The 14,288-nt window shown below is 39.9% G+C and overlaps 1 protein-coding gene across 4 annotated transcripts in view; it reads right to left on the bottom strand.

Annotated features, from left to right (window-relative positions):
• DOCK8 (dedicator of cytokinesis 8) overlaps nucleotides 1-14,288 on the bottom strand; it is a 91,573-nt gene that overhangs the window by 53,893 nt on the left and 23,392 nt on the right. For all 4 annotated transcript variants that reach the window (XM_048292113.1, XM_048292114.1, XM_048292117.1 and 1 more), the window contains 12 exons: nucleotides 13,640-13,815; nucleotides 10,569-10,640; nucleotides 7,124-7,247; nucleotides 6,182-6,391; nucleotides 5,698-5,783; nucleotides 4,468-4,534; nucleotides 4,064-4,213; nucleotides 3,353-3,433; nucleotides 2,387-2,546; nucleotides 1,654-1,793; nucleotides 1,328-1,421; nucleotides 26-188 (listed from right to left, as the gene is read on the bottom strand). In XM_048292113.1, the coding sequence (XP_048148070.1) occupies nucleotides 26-188; nucleotides 1,328-1,421; nucleotides 1,654-1,793; nucleotides 2,387-2,546; nucleotides 3,353-3,433; nucleotides 4,064-4,213; nucleotides 4,468-4,534; nucleotides 5,698-5,783; nucleotides 6,182-6,391; nucleotides 7,124-7,247; nucleotides 10,569-10,640; nucleotides 13,640-13,815 (1,523 nt within the window). The remainder of the gene's footprint in view (nucleotides 1-25; nucleotides 189-1,327; nucleotides 1,422-1,653; nucleotides 1,794-2,386; nucleotides 2,547-3,352; nucleotides 3,434-4,063; nucleotides 4,214-4,467; nucleotides 4,535-5,697; nucleotides 5,784-6,181; nucleotides 6,392-7,123; nucleotides 7,248-10,568; nucleotides 10,641-13,639; nucleotides 13,816-14,288) is intronic.

Raw genomic sequence — 14,288 nt, forward strand, 5'->3', positions numbered from 1 at the left:
ATTAAAAATATATGTTATTTCTTACCTATAAATGGTGTGGGGAACATACACTTCTCTAACTGGGAATTCCAAAATCTCTTTGTGAGGACGATTACGGTTTTCTGAAAACGGCTTCAGTGGGAGTAGTTCTGGTGTCAGACAATAACCAATGTTTTCTGGAGCTGGGGAAATCTCCACTTTAAGTGTTCCTTTAAATTAAATCACAAAATCTTAGCAAAAAAATAGAAAATAATCAGTGTATAATAAAAGAAAAAAATTAAAACAATATGTAAGGTTACACAGCAACCGTGCAGAAATAAGAACTGGTTCTTGGGCTGCATGAGAAGGAAAGCATATGTGCAGAAAGATACAGAGGACGTAGCCTACACACATCCCTTCACATCAGGGCAACACACAGCTCTTTATGTCTACCCTGCAGTATTACAAAGAAAATACAAAGAAAGAAGGAGTATTATATGCTGGCTGATGTTCTAGTGTCTTTCACACACAAGTAATATAACATTTGTCTGGGAGACAAACAACAGGGGTGTTGTCTAATACAGTTCTCTCTTACTCCCCCTCAGATTCTGCCCTGATTAATCTCTGCCAAAATAGGCACCACCCACCAGGAAAACTAGGCTTTCTGTGGTGAGCAGTTACACAGTTAATACTGATAACATTTACCCCGGTATAAACAGACTGTCAATTCAAATTCTCTGCTGTGATAAGTGAAAACTGTTTGTGGAGCTCAGACTTGTCATTCTGGCCATCAGCTAGAAAGGAAAAACAGCTTTGCCTTCACATTTTTTAAGGTTCCTCCACACTGCAGAAGAGGTTGAACCGTAATTTACTTAAAAAGAAAAATTAAGCTGGCTGGTGTTTGACAGTAGCTAAACACTGCCTGTACTTCTCTATTCTGTTAACCAATGCTGACCCAAATACCAAGCTAAGGTGAAATGTGTATACATTTTCATCTCTCTCTATATAATAGGAACCATTTCAAAGTATTGCAGGGAAGTAGCAAGGATCCTAGAAACTTGCTTTAAAGCACTGTCTTCCAACAGTTTGAATAATAACAAAAGATACCCAGTACATACACTGTAAATTAGGGAGAAAAGCGAATAATTTAAAAATATCAAGCTGAATCTAAATCTCCATACTCATTCATGCAGAAAAAAAATTCTAAAGCATCTGTGTTCAGGCAGACATCAGGAAACCAAGAAGTTCCACAATAACACATACTATAGGCTTTAAACCCAAGCCAAATGTATTCTGGGGCTGGAATTTACAGAACCGTTTAGGGGAGAAATATACATACACCACCTTCCATCCAAAATTAATAATGTACCTGGCAAAGTCTTAATTCTTCTTTGCAAGGAAGATGATCTTTTGAAGTCAGCTAAAAATTTAAACAGATCTTCATCACTGAGCCTGTCTCCTTCCTATCAAGAGAAAGACAAATATCAGTACCTTTGTAACAATACTCCGTAACATGGAGAAAGCTTTGGGAGTGAACCATGCCCTTGAGGCATCCAAAGCAAGCGGGTTACGATTCACTTGACTGCAGTTATCCTCTGTTCCCACACATATATCACGGGTAGCTTTTCCCAACATAATCCATATTACGTAGATGAAAAATACCTTATGAAATCAGAACTAAAGAGAATCTCATACCTGTTTGAAGAAGGTGCCAAGGGTCAGAGAGATTGTTTTGAAGTTTGATGCTGGATAGCTGTCCTCTGAGTTGAAACTTCTCTCAGAAAGTCTTCTTGCCTGTAGCAGTGTTGCCTTTTTGTCACTACTGGATCCTTTCCCTTCAAATGGAAATTAAATAAATCATCATCTTGTTTTTTGCTTTTTGTTGCAGTACAAAGATTCTCGGAATACACTAGAAAACCACAGGAACATTTCACCAACACCAGAGGACAGAGCACCTAAAACATTCTGCTCCTTTTATTTCAGACTATGTGAAATAGTGGAATATTAGGACACACCTATTGAATTGACATTATTTCTGCTGCAGAGCAAAAATTTATTTAAATTTTTAGTTCATGGGTTATAAAGCACATTGGTCAATTGAACAATGGTCCTGCCTACCAAACTGAGATATTTGCTCAGTATTGCTAGCTAACTCCATGGGGCAAAGGGAATTTTACTTCTACAAAGCCAGTGTTCAATGAAAATTGGGCTTAAACAATGAAAGAGTATTTAGCAGACATAAAAATAAATATGTGGAGACGACATGGTGAGCACAATTAACCTGTAAGTGTTCACAGGACTGAAAAGGAAAGCTGACAAGACTTTGAATCTCTGATTCACTTTTGATGCCAGAGTGAATAACATTGTTTCCAATACCCAGTCCTACTGAAGAGTCATTTTGCCTTACTTAGAGAAGTTAGACAAATACCGTTTAAACCTTCGCCTTCTTGTACTTCTCGTTCAAGTGTTGAAAGGTTGAAGAAATTACTTAAGCTTATGGGAATCCAGGCAAATGGCATTCTGTATTTCCCCAACCTCTGACAAAACGACTCAGCTTGTGCTTTCAGTTTTTCAATCTTCTCTTTTGTCTGAGACAAAGAAAACAACGACTGTTTAAAAAGCAATCAGTTATTGTAATGCCGCCATAGATAAAATTGTAAGTTATGTATTTACAGTTCACTAAATAATGTGCATTGGTATCTCTCATATTTTCCTGCTACATCACTGACAGAACTGTAGCTGTTTTGATTTCTTTTCAATGAGTTCATCGGTATTATAGAAATGGAGAAGGCCAATCTTTTTGTAGTAATCTTCAAATCCAGAATGAACAATCACCATGAAATTTTAGCAGGTTCTACTTCTTTCATCAGATACAGAAAAAATATTCTATTGAAAGCAATATGCTAAAGATGAGACATGTGGAAGCCCAGCAAACATTGTCAGTCTGTTCCAGGGAGGCAAATGACCATGAATTCCTTGAACAGAACTCATTATCTCTGGACAACAGTACTGAACTGGACAGCTGCACACTACAACAGGCCGTCTGCCCATCCAAAACAATAGCACGTCTCTGAGGCATAAATATTTCTGCTAATTCTACATTTCAGTCATCTCCTTTGCTCACCCCTATCAGCTTCATGACTCAAGACTCTATCAGTATTGATTTCCAAAGGAGTCAGTAGCGGTAATGCACCTTGCCTTCTCCTGATTTCTTTCTGTTGGTCACAGACATCGAACTGCTTGCACCATGGATGCTCTAACTGGCTTTTCCTGCAGTGTTTTTGGTATTCCATCCTACTTCAAAGAGTCTGCTCTTTCTCTGTTTTTTTTGGTTTGTTTTTTGGGGTTTTTTTTTGAGCATGCATTTTTTGATCTAAAACAGTTATTTACTTACCTTGCCAGCCTCACTTTCTTTAAGAACCATGTAGGGTTCTGCACAGTCGCCGATTTCTCCTTGCTGAAGCACTTTTTCTATCTACAAAAAGCAGTAAAATAAGACACTCACAAGGAAAAAATGTCATCCAAATAGTAACATGTTATTTCTCTAGCAATTTGAAAGAGCCTGCCTGGATATATAGCAGTATATAATGTCTTAAAACTGTCTTTATGGAGTAACTGATACTACGTTTCCTAGTTTTCCATCTGTTAGAAAGCAGAAAACATATATATGTATGTGGCAACACCGCCAATCACTTACTACTTCATTTTCACTGAAATCAGGATAATTAACATATTCCAAATGAAGTGTTTCAGGCTAACTCAGTTTCAGAATTAAGCAAACAAAAGGATGCAAAGTGCACTAAACCAATGCCAAAAAACCTCCACAGAAGTAAATAAAATTTTTGAAAGTGCCTTATTTCACTATACTCTTAATTTCCCTTAGGCAGAGATAGGAAATTCTACATACTTGGTAGAACTGGTACACGGGATATTAATATAACTTCTTAGCTTGAGAATGAGATATACCACTGGACTCATACTACTACTAAAACCTATCAGAATTCATCTCATCTAGACAAAAGCCATGTTTGTCAGTTCCATGAACTCAGACAACAGGGACAGCTGAGAACAGGCAGAATGGTGTCAAAGTAGCACTGCAACATACCTTTATTACCAGATATATATCTGATGAGGGATAAGTGACAGAAAATACTGCTGATCTTGCCTGAGTAGACAAGTCAATGGAGGGTGTATGAGAACGCAAGAATCCTCTTAATGAATCAGGATTGAGGTCACAATGAAAATTTTCTGAGATCTTGAAAAGAAAACAAGGATTAAAATATATTTTAAAGCAAAAATGCTTCAAATTTTATTTTAAAACAAGTCAAAAGTTGTAACTACAACTACAAAATAAACAACTGCAAGCATGTGACTTCGACCGAATAAAAAGAATCCTGGATAAGACTGCCTGTGTAAAAAAGTTGCAAGTTTTTTGTAAGTTTTCCTAAATTATTACTCCAGAGATAAACACCCAGGCCAACTGGACAAAAATATTGTATACACACTTACCTTTTTTCTTTCCTTTATGTCATAGAGAGCTATGCATGCAAACAAAGGTTCTATCTCTATATCAAACCTGTTAGGGAAAAACACACAAGACACTGACTGATACTGCACTCATATGGCTATGTATAATAAAAAAAAAATGGAAGGGTTATATTTTGACTGGCACTTTCATTAAAAAATACAGAGAAATACTTAGTTCCAGACCTCAGCTCTCTCGAAGTCTTGAGGATTTTTTTTACTAGTGCATTATATCAGATAATTTCAACAGGGAGAGAAGGGTAGTAAACTGCATGAAATGTATTTTCTAAATTTGACAGGAAGGTGGTCTCAGAGATCCATTAAGAATTATCGTATTTTGATTTTTTTTTTTCTGTTTATGAAGTTGTGCTGGTTTTGGCTGGGGCAGAATTAATTTTCTTCAGAGTGGGGCTAGAGTTTTGGATTTGTGCTGAACACAGGCTTGATAATATAAAGATGTTTTTGCTGCTGCTCAGCAGGGCTTGCCCAAAACTAAGGCCTTTCTGCTTTTGGTACTGCCACACTAGTGAGGAGACTGGGGGTGCTTAGGGGATTGGGAGGAGACACAGGACAGGCGACCCAAACTAACCAAAGGGATAATCCAGACCACATGGCAACATGCACAGAATATAAGTGGGGGGTAAAAGGAGCAAAAGGGAGAAATCTGGACTGAGATGGTGTTTGTCTTCCCAAGTCACCGTTTTCCTCTCCTGGAAATGGATGAACACCTGCCTGCCCTTGGGAAGCTGTGAGTTAATTCCTTGTTTTCCTTTGCTTGTCTTTCCACTATTACACTTTCCACCACTTGCTTTTCCTATTAAATTGTCTATATCTCAGCTCATGAGTTCTCCAGATTTACTCTTCAGATTCTCTCCCTGATCCTGTTGGGTGGAGGAGTGAGTGAATGGCTGTGTGGGGCCTGGCTGCTGGCTGGGGTTACACCACAACAAAAGTCCAGTAGTGTATAGGACACCAATCGCCTTTTTTTTTTTTTTTTTAAATATATCATGTGGGCTCACTCCCAACTCCTTTTCACCCTGGCAAGTTAAAGACTTCATTAAAGATGGATAGAAATAATCCTCTGCTACACTAAGAAAGAGCACTTGAGCAGTAAATGCTGCTGTACAGGACACCTGCAGTGTTGTAACAGGGTGTGCAGCTGTACGCTGTTGTGAACACAGAAATGGCAATCAAGGCTTGTAAAGGATTACTTACTTCAGAGTCTGCAGCTTCACCAAAATCCTGTTGCCCAGATGTTCCTTTGGGCAATCTGGCACTGGCCGTATCTCCACTGCGTCCTCCTATCATTAAACAGTCATACTCAAATTAAACGACTGTAAATTTACACACTTGCATAAAACATTTATGTGACAGCAGCCGAGCCACTGCTACAGACTAGCATCTTCCCCCACCCAGTGGACATTTAATCTCTCCAGAGATGAAAGAAAATAGATTTATTATTTCTGAATATTAACATTCCTGACCCCCATCTAGCATTTACACCAAATATTTACAGTTCTGGGCCCCAAGTCGATGCTACTATGAAAGGTGACACCCTGACACAGCCATATCACCAGCACGTGGCTTGGCCCACACCGAGAGCAGTCTAAGGTCTTTCTGCTGAGGTGCAGCTTTAACCTTGGACGTGCTGGGACAGCCACCTGGGGAAGACTATCGGGACGGGCAGCCTCCCGCTCACCTCATCCACGGCGGGGTAGAGAGCGAGGAGCTCGGGGTGCCTGTTGGTGCGGCGCGCCTCCTCGTTCAGCCTCTCGAACTCCTCGGCGCTGAGGTGCCGCAGCAGCTGCTCCAGCCGCGGGTCTGGCTGCAGGCTGCGCAGCTCCAGGTCCGAGCAGGCCAGCGTCGCCCTCGAGGCCTCCTCCGGGACAGCGTGAGCATGCTGGGGCATCTGTTGGAAAACAAGAAAATGGCACGCTGTGGCTTGGGCACCAGGCTGTCACGGAATATGGCTCTTGGCCGTCTGGCAGAGGGGATCTTAACGCCTCCTCTGCCATGAAGCCTAATGGCGAGCATGGTGCTCTGTTTGATGCCACCACAGATCACAGAATCACAGAACATGCTGAGCTGGAAGGGACCTACTAGGATCACAGAGCCCAGCTCCTGGCTCTGCACAGGACCATCCCCAAAAATCGCACCATGTGCCTGAGAATATCGTCCAAAGGTTTCTCAAACTCAGGCTGGTGCAGTAACCACTTCCCTGGAGAGCCTGTTCCCAGTGCCCAGCGACCCTCTAGGTTCTGAAGAACGTTTTTCTAATACCCAACCTAAACCTCCCCTGACACAGCTTCACTCCATTCCTGTTGGTCCTGTCACTGGTCGCCAGAAAGATCAGTGCCTGCCCCTGCTCTTCCCCTCACAAGGAAGCTGTAACTGCAGTGAGGTCTGTCCTCAGGCTGCTCCAGGCTGAACAGACCAAGTGCCCTCAGCTGCTCCTCATACGGCGTCACCACAAGACTCATCACCATCTTTGTGTCCCTCCTTTGGGCACTCTCCAATAGCTTTCTATCTCTCTTATATTGTGGTGACCAGAACTGCACATTCAAGGGGAGGTCACACCAGATGCTTCTTTTGAGGGAAGCTGCTGTATTTGATCACTTTTCCCAAAGTGAAGAAAATGTACCTGAAAAGTTGCATCACCAGAATCCAATGTTTCCGATTCAAATGTTTGTTTTTGAAGTGTTTTGTGAAAATCTTTTCGGGATCCCTTGTTTTTCAGGCTACAAGTATCTGAATTCCCTTGGTTTCTTTCATGGAGAAGCCCAAGAAAGTCAGGATAACATGAAGAGGCATCAAGGAAAAATAAAACAGAAAAGACAAATTCAAAATTATTTAAAAACTGAAAAGATTGTTCTGCAAAAAAACAGCACAGCACAGCTTTTATGCAGTAATGTGACATTCCACAACTTTAACTTGTTTTAACACACCATTGCAACTCTATCATGTATATTAAGAACAGTTTAAAAGGAAAAAAAATAATTCAGATCACTTTTGTATAAAGTATAAGCTTGAGACAGCAGGAAAACCTGACCTGGGTACAAATTCTGCTCTGATCTCCTCATCAGACACAGTGATTATTTCAGTAACATTTAAGAACATGGATCAGGATCACTTATCTCTTGGCTGGCTTCTTCAATTACATACCAATTATATATCAAAGCTCTTACTGCTCTTATCCAGGACCTAGCTAGTACCCCAAGTTAATCACATGCAACAATTTACACCTTCCAAAAAATGCCTAGTTTTAAGAGGGCTATGTCTATGCCACGATGTAACCCTCCAGGCTGGCAACTCTGAAAAATTCTCCTGAAATTTCAAGTTACATTTTTGAGGCAGATGGAAAAAAACAGCAAGTACCCTGATAAAAAGGTGTTAGATACATTCAGAGCTCTCTTTCTTTCACTTTAGCATGCAATTTGCTAAATCCTGTGATAGTCTTTTTGCAATCAGCCTCCTTATTTACAACATCCTGCTGCATTCATTTTCCTTTCCATAACACTCCCAAAGAAATGACTGAACATCTGAGTTCTTTCATAAAGAAGACACAATAAGCAATTATTGATCAGGGAGACACCTTTTTATTACATTTTGGGAGTAACTGAATTATATGCTCTGATGTGTTTTAATTGTTTGCATTTTAATCGTTTGCCAGTTCACTGCAATGAAAACTGGTCATAAAAAGACAATCCCAGCTCTCCTTGGATGTGACCTTGTTTTGGAACCACTGTAATCAACCAGAATAGAAGACAGGAATTCTGCATGACTTTAAGACATTTAAGAATCCAAAAGAGGTTGTATAGATTATTTTTTTCACTACCTCTGGTGGCAAACAAATGATTAATGGAGAAAGTTATGTACCTGAGTTCACACTTTCCCTATAGTGTAAAAGCTACACTAGAGATGCCCTTCCCCTAAAGTACTCCTGGGAAGTTTATTTATATTGTTTATTTATATTGTTTATTTATTTTGAAAAGCATGATAGTAATTAAAACTCACCAAGTGGCAAACCATGGTTTTAGCACACATGTCAATTTAATGGGCACACACTGAATAAAGAAAACGAGATGAGGAAAAAGAGCAAAGGACAATTGAAAGGAGAAACAGGCACAGGAACAAGCTTCCTATTCAGCCTCCTGCAAGACCATATGGACTCCAGATGTGCTCAGCTTTTCTGCCACATACCTCTCTACCCTGGGGCCTGAGGATGACCTCTGCTCATACCACCCACTGAAGACTCAGTCTCCTGTTCTGAACCTTCATATTCTTGAATGGATCAAAGTCACTCACACACTTTTCTCACCCATAGCTCACCAGACAATATATTCGGAGACCTGTCCTATAACATCTGTCAAGTAGGCAACTACAGTTTTTCCAGCCTTCCTCAAAACAATGGAAAGCCTTCTACAATTACTTTTTTCTCACTTCTCTCTTGATATCTTTTCTTTCTCTCGTGCCTGTTTTGGAAAAATACTGTCCAAGCATAACATGAGATTCCCAATAACAATGTATCACTGGTTTATGTGACACTGCAGTATATTCCGTAGTGTTTTGTTTGCAATTTTTAATAACTTGTTTGCATTGTTAGCCACAGCTGCCAAAGCTCAGCTCTCTGGCAGGGTCCATCATCATGTTTACCACAGAGTCAACTGCTCAATAAAGATTTTGAATGCAAATTCACCTCACCCAAATGAATGAAATAGTAAAACACTCAGAAAACCTTTCCACGTATGTGTATTTCTATGGCTCCATTCACATTTCTACCAGTAAACCTAAATGCAAAAATATCTATGTTCTATTTTTCACCTCACCTACTTTACTGATCACTCCCTTCTCCTGTGCACAGAGATACACACTGGCTTTTTACAGCATGCTCAGAACAGCACTCTGTGAAAGAGTTAGTGCCTGTCTTCTGAGTGGTGTGGGAGGAGAGCCCACAAAACCCACTAGCCTACTTCTAGCGACTCACTGTGGAACATTTCTGAGAATTCAATCAATTTCATCAGCACCCTTGGAGGAAGTCTCTTAATAACCCCCAGCAGCTGCTCCGCTGAGGAGCACAAGCTGCACAAGTAATGCAAATTCCTTTACAATCACCATTGCAAACCCGTAAGGCACTGACTGCTGATGTACATCATGTCAGAAAAATAGAGAGTAACAAGGGTGAGTGAAGGGGCACAACGAAATGGCAGCACATGTGTCAGCACAACCAGCTGTTTCTTCTGCTTCTCAAGAACTGGGCATAAGTGCAGGAGTGGATGAAGAGGAAGTGCTACAGAAAAAACAGAGCTCCAAAAACCTCTTTCTGAGGAACAAGATGAGGTGATGAGGAAGGAGGCGAGACATCCCACAGACTCCCCTAAGAGTCTAGGGACAGACACGTTTGCAACAGAGAGCACTTACTGAGAGTTCCCTTCACATTTTACATATGAAATGGAATACAACAGAATAAAATTAAATTAAATTAAAATATAATGAACTAAACTAAAAGAAATTAAGTCCCTTATAATGACTACAGCCCCAACTCCGTGTGTTGAATTACACTGACCTCAAGTGCAGAAATCATATACTGATGTAAAATAGTAAATTTGGGTATAACACTGATAATCCCATGAATGCACTCAGTCACTGGTGGGAAAACCCAAAATCCTTGAATTTTCAGACACATTTAAAAATCAAATCATGTTGAATTTTCAGGGCATGAATAGGAGAAAAGCATGCAAATGTAATCTTTATCCCTGTTATCTTTCCTTTTAGTGGGATCAAATAGTACTAGCTTTCCTGATTAAGGTAATTCATCATTACAGAGGGTTGATGTGAATTTCTTCCCATCAACTTCCCATCCATTCCCAGAGTGCCTGATAATTAAGAAACACATGCAACAGTATTTTGCAATGCTCACCATCTCAAACAAAACAATATAGTTATTTATACTACTGAAAAGCCAGTTCTTATCTTCAATTGCTGATTAAAATCATTGTAATTCAGGATTACTTGTAACAGCAAACATCTCCTCTCTGATAAGTAAGATGCAATGTATTTTTGATTTTATTTAGTTTTATGTAGCTTACTTTCGATTCACAATCAGCCACTCACGGATGTAAGTCTGAACACAGTCTTTGACATGTGAGTCCAGTTCAACCCTGTGGAAAAAGCAATGTATTTTAGCACGTAAGTCATACTTTCAGGACAAACAAATTTATCTAAACATGCTAGTCAGATAAAGACCTCTCTATTAGTCCTCTCCTGTGTATTTATTTTACTGCTAAACTATGGTTTGAGGTTTAAAAATATCTTGTGTATTTCATGAATTCCCTGATGCAGGTTTTTGGTACCGTGATCATTAATTTACAAACACACATTTAACAGAGATAAGCACTTGCCACAGTATCTAATCATAAATATAAGAGTGCTGTTGCCATAAAATGTAGTAAAATTAAATAAATTATACAACATAACCAACCTTGTGCTTTTCAAAACTTGATAACGAATCTCAAGATACAGAGATATTTTTTTAGCCTCAGTTCCTGGACCCTTGCAAATACATAGTTTTTATGTATGTGCAATTTTCTCTTTCTGACAGAAACCAAGAAAAATCTAAAAAGGGACCGTAAGCTTTTAATCAGATAGCATAACAAGACTTTAAGTTCTAAGAATACGTTATAATTGAATTTTCTGTTTTTCAAATCTCATCTTTAATGTAGGGTATTGTCAGTGCTGCTTGACAGACTGGATACTATTTGGAATTGCAATTCTATCAGCCAGAGACAACGTCCATGAACTTCATGTCATGATGCTGTAGCACAATTCCCCTACCTCTACTCTTAAAATTTTTTATGACCTGCTCCAGAATAATTTGTAGCATTCTCCAGTCCAAGCGAGTAAAAGAGTAGGTAGAATACACATTCAATACAGGAACAGGTGAAAGGTATGATAATTTTTAGCACTTTTGACACGGAACTCTTAAGAGATTTGCAGCTGGTTACCGAGGCTGGGTAACAGCTGATCACGTTTGTGTGTGCACAGTGGGATGGAGCCTTGGCTGATGCCAGGCTGCCGAGTGCCCCTGCCTCTGGTGGTTCCTGCCTCTGGTTCAGGTGGGAGGTGTATTTGCTGGCAGGCAGCACGTTAACCCAGTTTGGTTGGTGGTACCTGTTTCCTGCTCTCGGTGCACACAGACATCAAAGACTGCATTGCCTGCAGGCCAATCCTTGGTGCACGCCCCTCCTGTGTTCTCATCTTCCCTAACACATCCTGGCACACTTGAGCAGGATTTTCCATGAAAACACTAATATCAATGATAGTAGCGTGAACAGTAAATTGCGAACTGCTGTGTAAAAAAATCTGGTGAAAGCATTTTGTTGGTATTGACTATTTGAGCTTTGCCAGACTCCTTAAGAAACTCTTCGTATCTTAGTGGTGCAAATCAGGCTTAAAACTCATTGTACAGCATGAGCCTATATGGTCTCCTACTGGAAAAACAAATAGATAACTGCTGTTTTAAACATCAGGCATGGTGGGAAGTAACCTTGGAAATAGGGAAGAAATGGTCATATTTTAGAGGTAGTATCAAAAGTTGAATAATTATTTCAGTATTTTTGTCCATGATTTAAATAAATGGGAACGTCAAACAAAAAACCCCATTCATTGTCTCCCACATCCATTCTCTCTCTCAAATCCACAGGAAACCAAGAATTCATTGTAAAGATTAGAACTTTTTCTATGAGTTTTCTAGGAGTAATTTCAAGTGAAAATCACCTTTTGTGCAAATATTAGAAAATCCCTTAGAAGCTGTGTGATGCAAAGAGTTCTCAGGTGATACAGCATGTCACCTCATCTCTACTGCCGCTGTTCTCCTGAACTTCTTGAGAGAAACACTGGGCCAAGAAGAAACTTGCAGACTGAAACCTTGCTTAGAGAGGGGTTCTCAGCTAATCTACAGTGGGCAAAAATCACACAAACTGTGTTTCCCACTTAGCCTCATTGCATTTGGTATGTTGGGCAGAAAACACTGGACAAATATTGCTGTTATAGAGGGCTCTAGTTTGAACAACTGGCTGGTAAAAATTAGAGCAGCCTGTAGCAACTTTTACAGGAACAGAGGAGGACACCCTGTGAGCTAGGACATCATAAACAAAGCCTATTTGTCTCTCCAGCACTGAGGTTCAGCACAGCACAGAACATAGCAGCCTGTGCTGTTCATTTCCTGGATACACTGGAAGGAGCCAGCCCCCCCATCCCAAACACAATGCATAGTTGGCCACCCCTGCACATGGAGCACTTTGGGGCTAACTGGTGCTGACTTCATGTTTATCTCACTGTTACTGCTTGCAAAACTCAACAGGCCTTTGGAGTTCTACTTAAAGGTACCATTTACAGTGAAACAGTCTTTGAAGAGTATTTTGTATACAATGCATAGCCTTTCTAATACCACATTGGACATCCATCTCCAAGGGATTTTCTCATTCTGAAAAATTCTTTTGCTCATAGCATGCCTGTTTTTCAAACCAGCTTAAATATTTGCAGGACCATAGAGCACCAGCGTCAATACATGCTACCTGTTTAATTTAAGCTGTTGAAAAAAGTTTAATTATTTCATCAACATCAGCCTAAAACCACAAGTGACTTCTACACTAGAAATTAACACTCACACCCTCCCAAAACCTTGTGAAGTATGAACTGTTTCCTCCCATTTAATCAAGACAGGTACTGAGAAAGAGATTCTTAGTTGTCTGATCAATGCCATGTAACACACAGTCGGCAAAAAACAAACAAACAAACAAACAAAAAAAACCAACCCCAAACCTCAGTACTGGGCTTGTTACATGATCAGAATCAATTTTCATCTCTGGCATCAGAGCTGCAGGAATTATTTTTCATACCATCTTCCTGCCCTTCTTTACTCTTCTTCCTGGTCTATGCCTACCTCACTTCTGGCCTACCAACAAGCTTAGGAAGTTGTGTAAATACTTGCTTAATTTTAAGTGTGCAAACAAGCCTAACAGAGTCAGTGGGAAAAGTTCAAACATTTGAAGTTCAGGAACTGTGTAATGGATGGGTGGCAGAGTAAGGTGTTTGGATCAACGTCTTCAAAACTATTTTTAAACATGCAGCATTTCAGAGGCACAGAAACTCTCCTTACCCATCCTCTGGGACAGAGGGTTGCAAAGTCCTGCATTCTTTGGGTGTAAAGACAACATCCAGATCATCTTCAGGAAAGTCTCCAAGTTCTTGTGCTAGATCTAAGTCCAAGTTGTTCATCTGCGTCATCAGGAAGCCTTCAAAATCTACTGGGTCTACTGCATCATAGAAGGAAGGCTAATGAGAAACAAAGAGGCTTTTATTTTAGCAACAGAAGGTTCTTCTTGATAGTGTAATTTAGACTTACTTATTTAACAGTTGTAATTGTTTTTTTATTGCACAACAGAATTTATTATACAACACAAAAAAATTTCTAAACTTCTAACGTAGAAACAAGAAAGGATATAAGGGAGGTGACCAAAATGGCAGTGATAGGCAGTGCCGAGGGACAGGAGATAGCAGACAAAACACACTAGGAAGAACAAGACCAAGTCTTGGAAGTTACTCCAAGTGATGGAGCTAAGGACCAACTATAAGCACTGTGGCTGCTGCCATCATGAAGATGCACTCATTTGAGGTGCTGTGCCTGAAAGACACTATTAGAAATGCTCTGTGCTTTTGACTGCAAACAAAGCTGAGGCCAATATATACTCAAAATCAGAAAAAATTACAATTTTTCATCTCTGAATGTTACTGGTTTGTCTATTATT

This window comes from Corvus hawaiiensis, chromosome Z (assembly GCF_020740725.1).
Source record: "Corvus hawaiiensis isolate bCorHaw1 chromosome Z, bCorHaw1.pri.cur, whole genome shotgun sequence".
NCBI lineage: Eukaryota > Metazoa > Chordata > Aves > Passeriformes > Corvidae > Corvus > Corvus hawaiiensis.